The sequence below is a fragment of the Eumetopias jubatus genome, unplaced genomic scaffold (assembly GCF_037043125.1).
Source record: "Eumetopias jubatus isolate StellerSeaLion01/CBP00866 unplaced genomic scaffold, mEumJub1_p1.0 scaffold_3, whole genome shotgun sequence".
Lineage (NCBI taxonomy): Eukaryota > Metazoa > Chordata > Mammalia > Carnivora > Otariidae > Eumetopias > Eumetopias jubatus.
In genome coordinates, this window is record NW_028274809.1 from 101885872 (window position 1) to 101906822 (window position 20951).

Here is a 20951-nt window from a genome sequence, read left to right on the forward strand (position 1 = left end):
AATAAGGACATGGCGTATTTATTATTTCCATTTTACTGTACTACCCTCCAAAGAATTTTTCTCTGCCAGTAGGTTTTGTAGTGCTGCTGCTTGGTGTTTTCTTATAAACTTGTCTAACACATCTGTCCTTGTGCTTGGCCTGCCAAGAGGAATCTCAGTTTCGCCTGGCAGTTGTTACTGACTTAAAGTTCTAGTGACAAACCTAGATAAGTTCTGTTAGGAACAATTTCTTCATCTTTAAAGGAACTGTTCCAGTAAGTTTCTGTGCAGATGCACTATCCCTTGTGCTTTAGAGATTTTCTCAAATGCCTTATTTAACTGGTCCTCTTATGAAGTCAGAAAAATGGAAGAACCAGAAATGCTTGCAAAGGGACTTGAAAGCCATATAAACTTAAATTTTTTTCTGTAGGCCATTTTGTCATTCACTTATTCAATTATCAAATATATTTTTATCGCCTTCTTTGGCACTCACTGTTCTGCCTGCTGGGGATTTTGACACGTGTCAAGGTTCTCCATCAGCTGTTTCCTTACTCTTTCTTCTGACCCTGGGCAAAGACAGCTACTTTATGGCTTCAGTATTTTTTACTTTCTGTGATTGAGTCTACTTTTTGCCCTATGAGTTAGGGCTGTGTTGAGGCCTCCAACTTTTGGCCACACCATCCTCTCTTTTAAAATCTGTAACATGGAGTTGAGACGCATGAGAAATGCTGGTGGCCTGCCCTTCTGTGGAGATTCTGTGTCCCTTGACTAAGATCTAAGAATAGAGGAATTCCCATCTTGTTGGCCACACTGGAATGGAGCTTGCATAGTATTGGCCTGGGAGGAAGAGAGAGAAAGTGGATCATGGCTCAAGTGCCACAGACACTATTCTTACCGAGATTTAGTACAGTTTTTTGACTAAATGCTGTTTCATTTGTTTTATGCTCTTACCACAATTCCCTGAGACATTAAATTGTTGGGGTTTGTGTGTGTTTTCGTTTGTTTTTTAAGTTATTTTCCTTAGCAGTAGTTGTTTTGCTGGGGACTAGATCAATGGAACTGCTTTCAGGGCATCATTACCTGGTTGATTTTGAGCATCGAACCAGCCTTGCATCTCTGGAAAACCTTACTTAGTCATTGTGTATAATCCTTTAAGGATTGCTCAATTCCATCTATTAATATTTTGTTGAGGAATTTTACATTTATTTTCATGAAAAATATTTGCTTATACTTTTCTTTTTTTGTACTTTGGCTTTGGTGTCTGTGTATACTGGTTTCATAGAGCGAGTTGATTTTCTGGCGGTAGGTTGAGTAGAATTGTTCTTTTTTTAATATAATTTTTTTTAAAAAGATGTTATTTATTTATTTGAGAGAGAGAGAGAGAGTGCAAGCAGGTGGAGGGAGAAAGACAAGCAGACTCTACACTGAGTTTGGAGCCAGATGCGGGGCTCAGTCCCATGATCCTGAGATCATGACCTGAGCTGAACTCAAGAGTGGGACACTCAACAGACTGAGCCACCCAGGCACTCCAAGTAGAATTGTTCTTAATTCTTATTTAAATGTTTCTTAGAATTCTCCAGTGAAATCATTAGGCCCAGGAGACTTCAGTTTTGGGGAGGTGTTTTTGTTTGTTTGTTTTTACGGGGTGTTTTTTTTTTTAAAGTATAATTTCATTAAAAAATAATTATGCGGGGTGCCTGGGTGACTCAGTCGGTTAAATGTCTGCCTTCAGCTTCATAGTTTTTTGCTTTTTGTGGAATTAGTTTATTTCATCCACATTGTCAGATAGATTTATTGTATAGATACGTTTCTTCTATTTACTTACCTTGTAAATGTTTTTGGAGTGTATAGTGACATCCTTACTTTTAATTCTATAATTGGTAATTTGTATATTCTTCTTTTTCCTTTACCACTCTTGCTAGAAGTTTCTCAATTTTATTGATCTTTTCAAAGAACCAGATTTCCATAGATTTCTTTTTTTTTTTTTAAGATTTTATTTACTTACTGGAAGGGGGAAGAGAAGAAAGCGCATATGCATAAGTGAAGGGAGCAGGGGCAGAGAGAGAGGGATATGCAGACTCTCCCCTGACTAGGAGACTGACTAGGGGTTCAATCGCAGGACCCCCAGGGATTATGACCTGAACCAAAGGCAGACACTTAACCAGCTGAACCACCCAGGTGCCCCTCCATAGATTTCTGCTCTTACCTGTATTTTACTCCTTTCCTTCTGTTTATTTTGCTCTTTTTCTAGTTTTCTTTAGGAGGGAGTTCAGGCTATTGACTTGAGACCTTTCCTTTTATCTAATGTAAACATTTAGATCATAAATTCTCTTTTCAGCACTACTTTAGTCAAATTTGGTATGTCATTTTCTTTTTTCCAGGTTGTTGTACTTTATTTCCCTGAGTTATCTTTACTCTGTGGAATGTTGAAAAATGTGTTCTTTAATTTCCAAGTGTTTCCTTTCTAATTTTTTCTTAACTTTCTGTTACTGTTTACTGTTTTTATTGATTTCATTATGATTATAGAGCACCGATTTTAGTTTTCAATTTGATAAGGTTTATTTAATGACCCAGGATATGGCTTGTCTTATGAATGTTCCATCGACAATTGAAAAGAATGAGTATTCTGATGTTGACTGGAGACTGTCCTATACATGTCAGTTGGATCCTGTTAGTTGATGTATTGTTGAATTCTTCTATATTGTTGCTAATTTTCTATTTGTAATTCTAGCAATTGCTAAATATTTGACATTGCCAGTTATATTTGTGCTTTTTCTATTTTCTAATTTTCTTACCACTCTATTTTTATTTCATTTGTTTCCTAGCTATGTTTTGTGCATATTTTCTAATGTCCTTTTTTCCATCTAGTAAAACTATTTGCTCTCAAGTTTACTTTTTAAAATTGTTTGCATGATATATCTTTTCCTATCCCTTTGCTTTCAGTCTATATTATTATATTTTAAGTTTTAAGTTTTTTTAAAGAGTAGGTAATCATGGTTTTTTCCTACTCTGTTAATGTCTACCTTTTCATTCATCTATTTAGACCATGTACTTTCATGTAATTATATGTTAGAGCTTAGGTGTGCTATTTTATTACTTGCTTTCTATCTGTTATATTTTTTAATTTGTTTTTTTCCTTCCCTTTCTAATAGATTATGTGAACATTTTTTAGAATTTAACTTTTATTTCAGTGTTTTTGAGAGTATATTTTTTGCATAGCTTTTTTTGTTGGTTGCTGTTGTTATTATGTTTTATATATACAAATTACAGTAGTGTAGTTGACATTTGAACAACATCGGTTTGAACTCCATAGGTCAATTTATGTGTAGAATTTTTTAGATAAATACAGTACAGTACCATAAATGTATTTTATTTTATGATTTTCTTAATATTTTCTTTTCTTTAGCTTACTTTATTGTAAGAATACTGTATATAATACATATAACATATAAAATGTGTGTTAATTGACTCTTTTTGTCATCAGTAAGGCTTCTAGTCCCCAGGAGGCTATTACTAGTTAAATTTTTGGGGAGTCAAGAGTTATATACAGGTTTTCAACTGTGGGGCAGAGGGTGGATGTCGGCACCCCTAACCCCTCCGTTGTTCAAGAGTCAACTGTATATTGGTAACAATATTTTACTACCTTGAGTATTTTTGCTAGTTTCTCCCACTCTGTTGCTCTTTCTTCTTTTCTGTTTTTCTAAGTTTATAGTTAACTCCTCTCCCAAATGCTCCTTTTTTCTGTTTCATAGATGCCACGTACTATAGCTGAATGGTGGTGTTAAGTGGAAGTCTAGGCTTCCCTCTCACCTTCTGCTGTCTCCACTAGTGAGGGAAGCCAAACACTGCCTATTACCATGACGCTAAAGTGAAAGTTCAGCAATATACTCAGTTTCTGCTGATACCACCACTAAGGAGTCTTGCAGCTTGCTTTTGGTTTTGGTTGGCAGAAAGTAGACCAGTCTCTTTCCACTGGCTCCCAGCTAGTACCAGGAGGCATGTAGAACTCTAGGCTCTCTACTTGATTTCCATGGCACTACTGGATATGGGCTCAGTTTTTTCCATTGGATTTGGCAGGAGTAGGGTCGGCACCTGGGTGGCTCAGTTGGTTAAGCATCTGACTCTTGGTTTCAGCTCAGGTCATGGACTCAGGGTCGTGGGATTGAGCCCTGCATTGCAGAGTGTGCTTGAAATTAAATCCCCTCCTTCTACCCCCCCCCCACCGTGTGCATGTGTGCACTCTTTCTTTCTCTCTTTCGCTGTCCCTCTCTCTCTCAAATAAAATAAATAAAATCTTTAAAAAGAAAATAGAAGAAACCCTTGTTTTCCTTGTCATTTGGGTAGGGAAAGTAGGTTGGTTGGTTTGTTTGTTTGTTTGTTTGTTTTATGGGCTCCACGTGGAGGAACTCACAACCCTCAGATTGAGTCGCATGCTTAACTGATTGAGCCACCCAGGCACCCCATGAAAGGAGGCTTTTCCTGCCCTGTTTTCATCAGCGCCTATTGGCATTTCTGGGCTGTAGGAATCTCTAGAACCAGATCTTTGATGTATGGGAGATGAAAACAAAACTATGACTCAGAGTAGAAAATAACCCATTCATTTGGAAATAAATCCAATTATATGTGGTCAACGGGTTTTTGACAAAGTTACCAAGATGTATTCAGTGGGGAAAGAATAGTTTCTTCAACAAATGGTGCTTGGACAACTGGATACCCACATGCAAAAGAATGAAATTGCACCTCTATCTAGGTATATACCTACCATATATAAAAATAACCTCCAAAAGGTGAAAGAACTACATGTTAAGAGCTAAAACCATAAAACTTTCAGGAGAAAATACATAGGTAATTTTTCATGACCTTGGATTTGGCAGTTAATTTGTAGATATGACATCAAAAGAAAGAAGTGAATAAATTTGGCTTCACAAAAATTTAAAACTTTTGTGTATCCAAGTATATGATCAAGACACCTACAAATGAGAGAAAATATTTGCATGCAGAATATAAAAAGAACTTATAGAACTCAACAACAAAATGATTATCAACCCAGTTTTTAAAATGGGCAGAGAGGCACCTGGGTGGCTCAGTTGGTTAAGTGTCTTGACTCTTGATTTTGGCTCAGGTCATGATCTCAGGGTTGTGGGATTAAGCCCCCCACATCAGGCTCCATGGTGAGCATGGAGCCTGCTTAAGATTCTCTCTCTCCCTCTGCCCCTCCCTCCAAAAAAAGAAATTAAAATAGGCAAAGAACTTGATTAGACATTTCTCCAAAGATCTACAAATGACCAATAAGCACATGAAAAGAATCCTCAATATCATTAGTTTTTATGGAAATGCAAATCAAGACCACATTGAAGTACTTCTTCATACCTACTGGGATGGCTTTAATCAAAAGAATAAATACAAATGTTGACAAGAATTTAGAGAAATTGGAATTTCACACATTGCTGGTGGGAATGTAAATTGCTACAGCTGCTATAGTCAGGAGTTTGGTGGTACCTCAGAAAGTTAAACATCAATTCCACTTTGTACCTACCCAAAAGAATTGAAAGTAGTGTTCTTGGTAGCATGATTCACAGTACCCAAAAAGTGGAAACAATCCAAATGCCATCAACTGAAAAATTGTGATATATCCATATAATGGAATATTATTTAACCATTACAAAAGGGAAACTAAGGGTGGATACAACATGGATAAACCTTGAAAACAGTATGCTAAATGAAAGAAGCTACACACAAAAGGTTACATATGTTTGGTTCCATTTATATGAAATGTCCATAACAGATAAATCCATAAAGACAGGAAGCACATTAGTGGTTGCCAGGGGGTGGGGAGGGATACTCTTTAATGGGAATGATATTTTTTTGGCATGACGAAAATGTTTTGGAACTAGATAGAAGTGATGCTCGCAGAGTATTGTCAGTGTACTGAATGCCACTAATTTGTACAAAATGGTTGGTTTTAGATTATGTGAATTTTACCTCAATGAAGAGAAATGGAAAGAAGGGTGGCTCAGTTATTGAGTATCTGCCTTTGGCTTAGGTCAAGATCCCAGAGTCCGGGAATTGAGCCCCACATCGGGCTCCCTGCTCAGCGGGAAGCCTGCTTCTCTCTCTCCCACTCCCCCTGCTTGTGTTGCCTCTCTCGATATGTCTCTCTCTGTCAAATAAATACATAAAATCTTAAAAAAAAAAAAAAGAAATGGAAAGAAAAAAGGAGTTCCTTAGCCAGGCTTCCACTTTCTTTTCACCTTTCAGAGTTTTCTTATTTTTTTTAAATGATTTTTTTTTTTTAAGATTTTATTTATTTGAGAGAGAGAGAGAGAGAGCACAAGCAGGGGGAAGGGCAGAGGGAGAAGCAGGCTCTCCGCCGAGCAAGGAGCCTGATACGGGACTCGATCCTAGGACCCTGGGATCATGACCTGAGCCGAAGGCAGATGCTCAACCAACTGAGTCACCCAGGCATCCCGGGAGTTTTCTTATTTTTAATCTGTTTTCTGTTTCTTTGTTTCACTTAGCTGGAGGTATAGGGAGAAATTTACTCCATCTTGTCTCTAGAAGAATACATTAGACTCGCCTTAGTAGCTTTTTAAAATACTAATGCTTGATCTCCATCCTGGACTAATTTAATGAGAATAGGAGAGGGGTTGGGGGGGAGGTAAGTTACGTCAATATAAAAAATATTTACATGTTATTTGAATGACAACTACCATTGTGAAGCACTCTTTGAAGCACATATTTTCTGCCACTGATGAGTTTTGCAAGTGGCTTTTTTTCTTTTATATATATTTTTTATTATGTTCAATTAGCCAACATATAGTATATCATTAGTTTTTTATTTTATTTTATTTTATTATGTTATGTTAATCACCATACATTACATCAGTCTGGCCAATAAGACATGAAGGAAAGTTCTTTGTAAAATAACCTTACAAAGAAGGTTTTTTTTGTACATTGTCATGTATTGGTATGAATTTTGAAATTGCTATGACCATCTTGTTAACAGCCTACAAAGACAGTTAATACCAGGAATGCATCACTTTTCAGTCATAATTTAAATGGAAGAATAAAAACAATAAGATACATGATAAAGATATATGCATGAGTTTATGTGGCAATAACATACAATTACAAAAATATGGTGATAATAGCCTGAAAGCAGAATCCATTTCAGTCAAAAGGTTTTCCTTAATGTCATTTATTTATCTTTATTATTATTATTATTTTAGAGAGTGGGGGCGAGAGAGAGAGAGAGAGAGAGAGAGAAAGAGAGAGAGAGAGAGGTGGGGGAAAGGGGCAGAGGGAGAGGGAGAGAGAGAATCTTAAGCAGGCTCCACACCCAGCAGAGAGCCTGAAGTGGGGCTCAGTCTCACAACCCTGAGATCATGACCTGAGACAAAATCAAGAGTCAGATGCTTAACTAACTAAGCCAACCAGGCAGGCACCCCAATGCCATATTTATTATATTGCTCTTTGAACCATCTGAACTAAAGTTAGACTGTGGTGTTGTTTGGGTTTTTTTTTTTAAGTTTATTTTTTTTAGTAATCTCTACACCCAGTGTGGGGCTCAAACTTATGACCCAGAGATCAAGAGTTGCATACTCTACCGACTGAGTCAGCCCGGATCCCCAAGTCAGACTGATTTTTAAGTAATATATAACATGTAAACTCTTTTTCCCTAATCAAGTCATTGTTGTGGAAAAGGTTGTCAATTTAATAGAAGAGGACAAAAGTTCAGGTGCTCAAAAATCTGAAAGTATATTGCCTACCAGTTTCGATTTCCTTTTATTTTTCTTCTAGAAACATGATCAGGGGCAAGTTCTGTTGGATATAGTCTTCAAGCATCTTGATTTGACTGAGCGTGACTATTTTGGTTTACAGTTGGCTGACGATTCCACAGACAACCCAGTAAGTTTAAGCTGTTGTATTTTGTTTCATTTCACTTTTTCTCTCTGTTCATAATATAAAGTTCTCTCCGATTTATAATGTTTACTAATCTGATTAGTGAGGGTTTTTTTTTAAAGAATTTAATTAGAATGATTACAGGTAATTCTTTTGCCTTTGTTCCTCATTTTCTTGATGTTTTAATTTGTAGAGTTTTTTCCTTAAGGTTTTCATAATAATAAGTCAGTTTAAATCTAGTGCCACTTTCCTTATTTATGTGTCTCAGACAACTAAGATGTAAATCTAACTCATGATACTTGACTGAAAGAGAACATTGGGCATAAAGGTTAAAATATTAATGCAGTATTAAAATATTGAAGTAAATAAAATATTTTAAAATGTTAATGTATCTTAGTCTTACATAAATTAGCCTCCATTAAAATGAAATCATTTTTTTGTGGCATTGATGGCAATCTGTTTCTTTTTTTAAGATTTTATTTATTTATTTGACAGAGAGAGACATAGCGAGAGAGGGAACACAAGAAGGGGGAGTGGGAGAGGGAGAAGCAGGTTTCCCGCAGAGTGGGGAGCCCGCGGGGCTCAATCCCAGGACCCTGGGATCATGACCTGAGCCAAAGGCAGACACTAAACGACTGAGCCACCCAGGCGCCCCAATGGCAATCTGTTTCTAACTAAAATTCTTAATTTGTTAAATATAAATTTTCCAAGTAGGAAGATTCAAAGGAGACCCTCCCAAATGAGATAGAGATTAAATATAACAGCTCTAAATTTCTTAGGCATTAAGTTACCATGATTGTTTTTGTTGGAAAAAATCACATTACAAACATAGGAGATAGCATGTGATGAGTAACAGAAATGTTGAATTCTTTGAAAATTTATATGCTTATATACAGATAGAGCCTTTTACAAAAGAATATGGTACTCTCTTGATTAGTACAGGAGAATGGCTATTTTGAAGGAGACCTTGTGTATATATAGTTTAGAAAATTGGGTTCAGTGCTTTAAAATCAGTTTGTAAGGGCATATTAAAAAATGGCTGTAGAAAATAAAAAACTTTTATGTGGAAAGTAAGTTTCTCTCTATCTCTTGTTCTGTCTCTCTAATAGTTGGAATCCTGGGTTGCTGAATGAATGGTTAATGGAAAGTAAATATGAGATGTTAAATATTATTTTTTCTTGGCATCATTTACTGGTTTTGTATGAAAAACTGAGGATGATGTGGATAAAAGAAAGCAAGAGCCAGCTAGTCTCAGTGCAAAGAAGTCCTTTTGTACTGAACTGAAATAAAAACAAATTTTCCCTATAAGTTGATGCCTTCACCAGGGGCTAGAGCTTCTACACGGGCCTAGAGGAGGAGTATTATTTCTTGATAAACAATGTGAAAATGGAAGTGAGTAGAAATGTCAGTGATGCAGTCTTTCCCAGAAAGTTAAATTGTGAACCGGGCAAATTGCCCAAAGGTGTCTGCTGTACCTCACTTTGTGCAACAGTGAGCTAAAAAAAAAATAATAATTCTTAGATTATCTTGCTGACAGTTCTAGGCCCAACCCTCTAGCTGGAAGCCTATCTGTAGATTGATCAGAGAAGTGATAGGACAACAAAGAGCAGCTACTCACCACCATTGTCTCTGCCATGAGTGTGAAAAACCATTACTTGTGACACAATACTCTAGAAGGGCTAATACTGAGATCACATATATTATAAGAGATAAGAAATCCTGTTATATAATTTGTATACAGGAAGACATTTTTATTCTAAGGCAGATACAGCAGGATGAATATGGGGAAGCAGAGGTATTTTTAGCTGGGTTGATCTTTTTGTAGTCCCCTGCTTTTTCTTATTTTGTCTTACTTTTCTATTTTGAGCTTTCCTTCCCAAAGAAGATATATTCCTAGGTCCAAGGGTCCAATTGCTAATGATCTAAAATAATTCTTCCCCAAAATTTAGAATTAAATTTTCAAGGACCCAGAAGAAGCCTTAGAAAGTATCTTGTCTAACACCCTATTTTTCTTTTTTTTTTTAAGATTTTTTTTTTTTATTCATTTATTTGAAAGAGAGAGAGAAACACCATGAGAGGGGAGAGGGTCAGAGGGAGAAGCAGACTCCCCGCTGAGCCAGGAGCCCGATGTGGGACTCGATCCCAGGACTCCGGGATCATGACCCGAGCCGAAGGCAGTCGCCCAACCGACTGAGCCACCCAGGCGCCCCTAACACCCTATGATCATGAGAAATTATCCCAATCCAGTGGGATAAAGCCCAAGTTACTTGCTGGCATTAATGAAACTAGTCTTGGGTCTCACAGCTCCCCATGTAGGTCTTTTCCACAGTACTACAATTTCAGTATTTAAATATTCGGAAGAATCTGTGAAATGCCAAATGCCATGGAAGGGCCCGTAGACAGCACAAATGTTGTAAGTTATGTCCTGTTTCTGATTGTCAATATGAAAATACATCAAGACTCTGAGGATAATTAATGGACTGACAGAGAGATGCCATTCTGAAAAAAAGAAAGGAGTAAGGGTCTAACATTTATAAAACATCTATTATGGACTTGTTTATAAACCAAATTCTCAATTTTATGAATGTATCATTAAAATATTTTCAGGATGGAAAACTTGTCTAATGACATAGATAATTAAGTAGCTGAGAAAGGATTTGAACTTGCATCTGGCTCCAAAGTGTTTACTCTCCCTACCACAAAATATTGCTTCTTAAGAGATGATGATATATAGATGCACAAGAGTTATAAAAATGAACATGTTGAGGAGAGGAGGTATCCATGCAATAAAATTGCCAGCATAGATCAAAAGGAATTTGGTTATTTCTGTAAGAATTAATCCTTGTCAGTCCTTAGTTCAGATTTTTTCCATTTCACTGTTGAGTTAATATATACCTGTATATATGTATGTATATATTTTTAAAGATTTTATTTATTTATTGGAGAGAGAGCAAGAGAGGAAGAGAGAGCACACAGAGAGAGGTAGAGGGAGCAGCAGACTCCCCACCAAGCAGAGAGCCTAATGTGGGGCTCAGTCCCAGGACCCTGGGTTCATGACCTGAGCCGAAGGCAGACACTTAACTGACTGAGCCACCCAAGTGCCCCTGTATAAATGTGTATGTATATATATATATATATATATATGTTAGGTATATGTGTATGTGTTGTGTGTGTGTGTGTGTGTGTGCATAATAGTTTTAGAGGATCAGAGCTAATGTTCACTCAGGCACATAAACAATGAAATTAATTTAATTGGACTTATAATTGATAAACTTAAAAAGCACCAAATGTTTTATTGTGATCTTGTACATAACAAATACGTACTCATAGTAGGTTATCCTTTTCTTTACAATATTCCTGGGTAAGGAGTTCCATTATAACAAACAAAATTACTTAAAAGCTTTGTCTTTTCAAAATTTCTTCTGTTTCATTAAAACCTATTTATCACAGCTTTAGCTCTTAGCATAATGTATGGTTTAATAGTAGTAGTCAGTGAATGTTTATCGAGTGCACAAAATACTGAGTAATGTGGTTACAATTCATTATGCATAATTTCTTTATAAGCACTTAAAGTGGCTCTTCCTTATTGACCTTCATCAGTATGATATTCATTGGAACCCTCCAATTACATTATTTGTGTGCATTTATTGTTTTTTTGTTTTTTTTGGGTTTTTGTCCCTAAAGTGACTTAGTGTCCATTAGTGTGGGACAAAGAGTAGATTTATCAACTATTGTTGACTTGTTCTTTCTACAGTTTCATCCTTCTGATACTTTTGTGTTGTGGTTAGGATCTTTTACTGTTTACTACCATTTCTATATTCCCTAACCTTGTGGCTTTCAAACCTAACATATCAGAATCACTTGGATACTTCTTAAAATACAGCAGATTTCTGGGTCCTTTGCCTAGAGTTTTTGATTCAGAAAGTCTGGTGTGAAGCTCAGTAATTTACATTGCAAATAAGTTCCGCTACTAATAATGCTGCTAGTCCAAGGAACCATATTTTGAAAATCACTACTCTAACCCAATAGGCTAAGATTACTGAAGTAAGAAGTAATTCATACCAAATAACTTGTTCTGTTTTTTGGAGATTCTTTTTACACACTCAAAATTTTTGAATTCATCGGGTTTGAGAAACTATAGGAAAAGTCATGTAGAGGATGACTCTTATTTCAACAAGCTGCATTTTAGGACAATATGATTGCTAAAATGCTTGCATTTATCTCACATATCTCAGTATTTCTCATATTTTATATTTCATCTGTTTTACTGTAATATCTTAGGCTTTTACTACCTATTGTATAAACCTCTTTGGTAGTCTGCTGAATATGGATTTTTTTTCTGGTCTCTTTTAACCCTGTTCCATTTTGGGAGGGAATGACAGATTTTGGGGTGCAGAAAAGTGTTTCAGAGAGAATCAGCATCATGTGTAATGTTCCAGAATGAGGATGAGGAATGTTGTATTTGAGGAACTGAAAGAAAATTTTAATAATCAATGGAATATAGAGCAAGGGGAGAATGTGGGTCTAAAATGCAGTATGGATAGTATGCCAGATTATGGAATACTTTTTAATCTGTAACATTATACTCACCTAAAGATTTATTTATACAAGTTACATAAGACTTGTGTTTAGACATACCCCTGGTTACAGTGGCATATAGAATTGCCAACTGAAGATTTGGGGAGATTCGAGCCTTCTGGCATCAGAAAGCACGGGAAAGAGTATCTTTGTTAATCCAGTTTCAAGTAGCTATCCTACTTCTTGTTCCCTCTCTAACTCTGTTGTTTAATTTCATTTCATTTTTCATTTTCTTTTCACTTATGTGTGTATGTGTGTGTGTGTGATTGTTTCATGGCTTCAAAGGTGAGCTTTTACACATTTTGAAATCCTGTATTTATGTTATTTAAAAATATTTAAGCATTCTATTTTAAAAAGCATAATTTTTCTGTAGCAAGATGGCAAACTAGTGTACATTATTTAAGTGTACGTTAAACACTGTGCACTAAGTATTTTAATCTTACCAAATTTAATCCTAACAACATAGCTGGATACTACCACCCTCATTTTATATATGAAAAAATGAAGGTATGGAGAAGTGAAATAACTTGTTCAAGATCACAGTTTGTGAATGGGAGGAGTTCCAGGGGTGTGCCTAATTCAGTGGTGAGCAAGGTATGGTTGGGGAGCAGGGTGGGGAGGCTGTGGAGACTTCAGGGGATTGTTGGGAGGAGGTCCCCTGCTGTAGAAGCAGCAAGGTGCGTCAGGTCATTCCCTACCCACTGGCCATGTGGTAAGCAATTAACACTACTTAACCCCTAAGTTTACCATTTAGTGTGAATTAGAGAGGCAAGTCAGTGTCCCAGAGGGCTGGTGACACCCAATGAAATGAAAAAAAATCCCCTTTGCCCGGAGACTAGCTAGCTATAATACCCTACTAGCAGCACAGTGTGTCTTTCACCAACTACCAGAGTCAAGCTATATATCCTGTCTCTTCACCACAAGTAGGCAGGCACATAAAAGATTCATAAAGGAGCTTGCAGGGAATTTTAGCCTTAAAAATAGGCACTCAACAAAATAGATGCCACCATTTGAGGAAAGCCAACAGAAAGAGATGCACCAAGGTAAGCAAATTTTACATTTAATGGAAATGGGAAATATGTAAAATAGAAATAATGGAAACATTTATAAAATATTTTGTAAAAATTTATAAAAACGGAAATAGTATCATTCTTGGTGTTAGTGTGGAGATGAAGTGACTTTTTACATGGAAATCACTTAGAACATGATTGAAACATAGTAAATACTTGATAAATACTAAGTTCAACAAACAAAAGGACTCGAATTTACATTGGCAGATTAGAGAGGATATTGTATCCATGCAAAAGGAACAATGAAAGGTTTTGGACATTAAAAATATAATTGTCACGGGGCACCTGGGTGGCTCTGTCGTGAAGCGTCTGCCCTCGGCTCAGGTCATGATCCCAGGGTCCTGGGATCAAGCCCCGCATCGGGCTCCCTGCTCTGCAGGAAGCCTGCTTCTCCCTCTTCTACTCCCCCTGCTTGTGTTCCCTCTCTCGCTGTGTCTCTCTGTCAAATAAATAAGTAAAATCTTTTCAAATATATATATATATAATTGTCACAATAAAAAGCTCACTGGTTAGGATAAATAGAGTAGATGCTGTAGAAGACTTAATGCCTCAACATTAATAGAAACAACAAATAATACAAGCACAGAATATTTTAATAAAACGGTTTATCAGGCAATCATGTGACCTTGTTTTTTTAATACTACATTTTAGAAGATACAGAATTAACTTGCAAATATGAGACATTTTGAAGATTTAACAGTAGACTCTACGAAGGGAAAAGAATGAGCAGTTAATTTTGAGAAGACTGTGAACAGAACTCCAGGCCTAAATTGAAATTCCTTCAGGATTTGATAGAGTGGATGAAGAAGTACTCATCCCTAACAGCTATTTCTTCTTTTTTTTAATTTAGATATAATTGACATGTAACATTATATTAGTTTCAGTTATAGAACATAATAATTTGATATTTGTATATATTATGAAATGATCACAATAAGTATAGTTAACATCCATCACCATATGGTTACAATTTTTTTCCTTGTGATGAACTTTTAAGATCTATTCTCTTAGCAACTTTCAAATGTACAATATAATAACTGTCATTAATACAAAATGCTAACTATAGTCACCATGCTATACATTACATCCCAGGACTTCCAGTTATAAAATAACTGAAAATTTGTACTGTTTGACTCCCTTTACCATTTCACACCTGCCCTACGCGCCACCTCTGGCAGCCACTTACCTGTTCTCTGTATCTAAGAGTTCAGCATTTTGGTAGGGTTTGGGTTTGGGTTTTGGTTTTGTGTTTTTAGGTTCCACTTGTAGGTGAGATCATAATGTTTTTCCCTGTCTGATTTATTTAGCATAATACCCTTAAAAGTCAATTGGCAGGTGGCAAGATACCCTTCTTTTTTATGATTCAGTAATACTCCTGTGTGTGTGCACACACATGTGCATGCGTGTGTGTGTGTGTATACATATCTTTTTTATCCATTCATCCATCAGTGGACACTTAGGTTGCTTCCATATCTTGGCTATTGTAAAATAATGCTTCAGTGAACACAAGGATGCAGGTATCTTTTGAAGTTAGTGGTTTTGTTTCCTTTGGATAAATACCAGAGTGGAATTGCTGGATCATATTGAAGTTCTAGTTTTAATTTTTTGAGGAACCTCCATACTGTTTTCTACAATGGCTGCAGCAGTTTACATTCCCACTAACAGTGCACAAAGGTTCCTTTTTCTCTACATCCTCACCAACACTTGCTCTTTGTTGTTTAAGGCCAATATTTTCTTCCTAATTTTCTGTCCGGATGATCTCACTGATGAAAGTGGGATATTAAAGTTCTCTACTGATTGGGCCCCTGGGTATCTCAGTCTGCCTTCAGTTCAGGTCATGATCCCAGGGTCCTCAGATCGAGTCCCACATGGGTGCTCCCTGCTTAGTGGGGAGCCTGCTTTTCCCTCTCACGCTTTCTGTCCCTATCTCTGTCTCTCTCAAATAAATAAATAAAATCTTTTTTTTAATAAAATCTTAAGAAAAGTCCTCTACTATCATTGTATTGCTGTCTATTTCTTCCTTTAAGTCTGTTAATACTTGCTTTATATGTTTGTGTGCTCTGTTAGGTGCATAAATATTTACAAATTTTATATCTTGTTGGATTGACCCATTTATCATTATATAATAACTTTGTCTCTTATTGTAGTCTTTGTGTTAAGGTCTATTTTGTCTTACATAAGTATAGCTACCGAGCTTTCTTTAGGTTTCCATTTGCATGTGATGTGGTTTTGAAGGTGGGGTTGGGAGCTTATGGCCAAGGAAGAATTCTTGAGATGTCCTTGGTGCAAAAAGGTGATTTTTATTTAAGCACGGGGACAGGATCCCTGGGCAGAAATAGCTGCTACCCTGGGATTGTAAGGAACAACTGACTATATACTTGGAGTTGAGGGAAGTAAAGACAAAGGGAAGTTTCCAGAAGGACTTTCATATGCTAAGGAAGACTGACAGGATCCTGAAGACCTAGTCAAGCTAATACTGTTTTTTCCTCTAGCAAAGCATTAACATTAAGACCGTTTGGAGTTTCCTGGAGGAATGTCATACTCTGCCTGCCTCAGGTATTTGTCAGTGGGCTGCAGGTTATAAGAAAATTTAATTTTATATGCATTTCCTTCTGCCTTTGTTCCCCACATCACATGGAATATCTTTTTCCATCCCTTCACCTTCTGTCTGTGTATCATTAATATATGAAGCAAGTCTCTTGTAGGTAGTATATAGATAGATGGGTCTTATTTTCTTTCTTTGCAATTTGATGATTTTTTGTAGTGGTATGGTTAGCTTCCTTTCTTTTTATCTTTTGTGTATTTACTGTAGGTTTTTGCTTTGTACTTGCCGTGAAGCTTACGTAAAGCAACTTATATTTTTAAGTCTATTTTAAGTTGATAACAACTTAAGTGTCAACACATCCTAAACCTCTACATTTTTACCCTCCCCCCATTTTATGTTTTTGATGTCACAATTTACATCTTTTTACTTTGTGCATCCATTAACAAGTTATTGTGGTTATAGTTATTTTTACTAGTTTTATCTTTAAACCTTCGTACTGGCTTAATACATAATTAATCCACCACCTTTATGACATTAGATTATTCTGAATTTTACTATACACTTACTTTTACCAGTGAGATTTATAGTTTCCTGGTTTTTTGTTACTACTTAGTGCTCTTTCATTTCAGTTTAAAGAAGTACCTTTAACATTTGTCCATTTGTGATGAACTCCCTTAGCTTTTGCTTGTCTGGAAAACTCTTGATCACTCCTTCAATTCTGAAGGGCGGTTCTGCCGTATATTCTTGGTTGTCAGTTTTTTTTGTTTCATTCAGCACTTTGAATATGCCATTGTCTTCAGGCCTGCAAACTTTCTGCTGAGAAATCTGGTAGTCTTAACGGGATTTCCCTTTTACATAACAAGTTGTTTCCTTCTTGCTGCTTTTAAGATTCTCTCCTTGAAAAAAAAAATGTATCTTACAGTGGGTCTCTTTGGGTTCCTCTTATTTGGAAACCTCTCAAAACCTCTCCTGAGATTTTTGGCTCTGGTTGTCTGTTCCCTTCCCCAGGTTAAGATAGCTTTCAGCCATTTCTTCAAATAAGTTTTCTGCTCCTTTCTGTCTTTTTTCTACTCCTGGGAGCCCTATAATATGAATACTGAACAGCGAGATATTGTCCCATAAGTCCTTTAAGCTATCTGCTCATTTTCATTGTTTTTTTCTTTTTGCTGCTGTGATGGGTGAGTTCTACTATCTTACCTTTGAATTTACTGACCTTTCCTCTGCTTCATTTAAGTCTGCTGTTGAACCCCTCTAATGTATGTTTCAGTTCATCTATTGTATTCTTCAGTTCTGTGACTTCTTTTTGGTACTTTCTTATATTTTCTATCTCTGTGTTGAAATTCTCACTGTGTTCATCATTTCTTCTCGAGCTTGGTGAGCAACTTTATGACTATTATTTGAACTCTTTATCAGGTAAATCACGTACCTCATTTCATTAAGGTCTTGTTCTGACGCTTTCTCTTGTTCTTTTGTTTGGAAGTATTCCTCTGTTTTTTCATTTTGCTTTACTTTCCCTGTTGGTTTCTATGCATTAGATAAGTCAGTCATCTCTCCCAGTCTCAAAGAAATGGCCTTGTATTGAACCTTATCATTCACCCCTGCCCTAGCTCATGATTTCCCAGGCAGTCTATTTTATTTTTAGTGGCTCCCAGTAGTTAAAGGTGTGCCAAGACCTGTCAATGTCTCAAAGGGGAGCATCTCAGTCAGCACCTAGATTCAGTCTGATTGGGAAGCCCGACCTGCCGCAGCAGCTTTTAAAGTATGCAAATATGCCTTTTTTTAGGGGAATACTGGGAGATCGACTTTTGTATCTGCTCCCTCCATGCTGAGCCCTGGGGTGATAGGCAGTTAAGAACTGTTTTTTGTTTGCTGCTGTCCCCCTTTCACCTGTGAACACAAGCCCTGCTGGCCCTCAGAGCCAAACCATCAAAGGGTGTGTTCTCTGGGCAGCAGACACAAGCTTCTTTCTTAGCAACCCCAACAACCTGTGTGGGGCAAGAGAGTACAAAGATGGCACCTACCATCTTCCTTCCCTGGAGAGTGCCTAAGTAAGTTCTTATATGTGTGCCAAACTAGAAGCCTGCCCCTAAGGCCAAATCTTCAACACAAGCAAAGAGGCCTCTTACACATAAAGACTGGGCGTGGGTATCCTTCTCCTGTCCCTGCATTCTGCCCTAGGGGTGGTAGCCAACCAAGAACTGTTTTTCCATTTGTTATTAGTCCCAACTGGACCCATGAACACAAGCCATGGGGGGCAGTAGAACCAGATGGTCGAGGGGTAGTCCTTGGGCAGCAGACGTGTGGACAAGTTCTGCTCTGGGAGACCCTGGTGATCTGGAGCACAGCAGAAGGAGCACCTGAAGATCATACCTGCCCTCCGAGGTCTCTTGAGAGGATTACAGTCAGCTCATAGATGTGTGTGTGTGTATATTTAAGATTGTATTTATTTATTTGAGAGAGAGAACACAAGTCGGGGGGAGAAGCAGAGCAGGAGGGAGAGAATCTGAAGAAGACTCTGCTGAGCACAAACCTGATGCAGGGCTTGATCCCATGACTGCGAGATCATGACCTGAGTTTAAAACCAGGAGTCAGATGCTCAACCACCTGAGTCACCCAGGCGCCCCTAGATGTGTGTTTAATTGGGAGCCTGCTACTCTGACCACAGCTATGAGAGAGACTAATGGGCCTCCATCACAGAAAGACTGGGTGCCTCAATCTGTTGCCTCTCTGCTGTACCTACTGTGGGTGGTAGCTGGTTAAGAACTTTCTCCATTTGTTAGAGTCCTGTGGATCTGCAATCTTTAGCCCCACTGGTCACCAGAGCCAAGCAATCTAGAGGTGTCTCCTCGGCGGCATTTGAAAAAATCAGGGTGCCAGACAAGGAATATACAGGAGATACCAGTGACCTGGAGTGAAGGGGAGGGGGAGTGCAAAGATGATACTTGCTGGCCTCCATCTTTGGAGAGTGTTTCAGTAGGCACCCCCAGATGTGTGTTAAATTAGATGTCTTTAGGCCCATGCTTTAAGATACGCAAGTAAGTCTGTCTCGTAGAAAGTCTGGGCACTTTTCAGTCAGCTGCCTCTGCTCTGTCCTGGGGTAGGTGAGTTTGCATAACCCTTTAAAAACTACCTCAGTTTACTCTAGTTCTGGGAGTCTTGGGGTCACAGGCTCTAGTTGACTTTCAAAGCTGGAGATTTTGGGTGCTCGTCTCTCAGGTGCAGGTCTTAAAAGTTGGGGTGCCAGATGTGTGGTTCAAACCCTTTGCTCTTCAGGCAGAAGTGTGAGGTTGTGAGTTCCCTCCTGATTGTGGGTTACCATGCTGGGGGTGTGGTTTATGGTGAGATTGTATCTTGGCCTGTCCTTCCCCCTTTGACATGGGTTTTTTTCCCTTTCACCCAGTGGGATGAAGTCATTCATCTAGTTTTGAAGTTTTTTCCAGAGGAAATAGTTCTATATGTAGCTTTTAGATTCAGGGAGGAGGTGAGTTAGGATTCTCCTACATTGCTATCTTGAATCAGAACCTTCCTATTAGCTATTTATACTTGGTAGGTATTAATCACTTTTAGTAAGATACCACATTTTATTTTATTTTTTAAAGATTTTATTTATTTATTTAATTGACACAGAGAGAGAGACAGCGAGAGAGGGAACGCAAGCAGGGGGAGGGTCAGAGGGAGAAGCAGGCTTCCCGCGGAGCAGGGAGCCCGATGCGGGGCTCGATCCCAGGACCCTGAGATCATGACCTGAGCTGAAGGCAGTCGCTTAACCAACTGAGCCACCCAGGCGCCCCAAGATACCGCATTTTAAATTCATATATATTGCATTGCAAACAATGAAGACTCTTAGATACAGCATAGTAATTCAATTGGTAGAGCAATTTTGGGCACAGCAGATTATGGTTTATGACTAAATAGAGGTAATGATATAATCTCAGTTCCTGTTTATATAGGAACAAAATTAGATGGCTTACAATACTTGTTTTCAAGATGTAATTTAAAAAGGTACTGTAAGCAGTTCCACTCCCAGTATGTACCTAAACATGAAAACGTCCACACACACAAGTTAGTACTCAGTGTTCATAGCAGCATTATTCATAATAGCTAAAAAGTGGAAACACTCATGTCCACCATCGGATGAATGGATAAACCCAAGTTGTATGTCTATACAGTAGAGTATAATTTATCAATTAAAAGGAATGACATACCACTTCATACATAGTGGGATAGGTATAATTAAAAAGACAACAGCAAGTATTGATGAGGATACAAGGAAATTAGAACCCTTTTACACAGATGGTGGTAATGTAAAATATTGCAGCCCACTACGGAAATAAATTTGGCGGTTCCTTAAAAAGTTAAATATATAGTTATCATATGAGCAAATAATACCAACTAGACATACACTGGAGAGATTGAGTCACACAAAACAAGTCACACAAAACTTGTTCATGAATGTTTATAGCAGTGTAATTCATGAGAGCCAAAGATAGAAAAGGCCTAAATGGCAGCCATAAAATGGAATGAGGTACTGTTAAATGCCACAACATGGATGAATCTTGAAAACATTACACTAAATGAAAGAAGCTAGACATAAATCATATGAAATGTCCAAAATAATAGAGACAGTAAGTAGATTAGTAATTGCTAGGGGGCTATGGGTGGGTGGGGGGCACTGAGACTGACTGCTAATAGGTATGGGATTTCTTTTTTGGGGTGATGCAAGTGTTCTGACATTTAGTATTGATGGTTATACAACATCTGTTTGTGGATGTAAATGTGTTTGTATCTCTACTATTTTAGAATATTTTAAAGGAGTACTGGATGTGGAAGACAGGCTTTGAATAGATTACCCAAGCCCAAATTTTGATTATAGACAA

At 37.5% G+C, this 20951-nt stretch overlaps 1 protein-coding gene across 1 annotated transcript in view; it reads left to right on the top strand.

Annotated features, from left to right (window-relative positions):
- PTPN4 (protein tyrosine phosphatase non-receptor type 4) overlaps positions 1 to 20951 on the top strand; it is a 221620-nt gene that overhangs the window by 75548 nt on the left and 125121 nt on the right. Inside the window, exon 3 of the mRNA XM_028101288.2 lies at positions 7780 to 7887. Coding sequence (XP_027957089.1) covers positions 7780 to 7887 — 108 coding nt within the window. The remainder of the gene's footprint in view (positions 1 to 7779; positions 7888 to 20951) is intronic.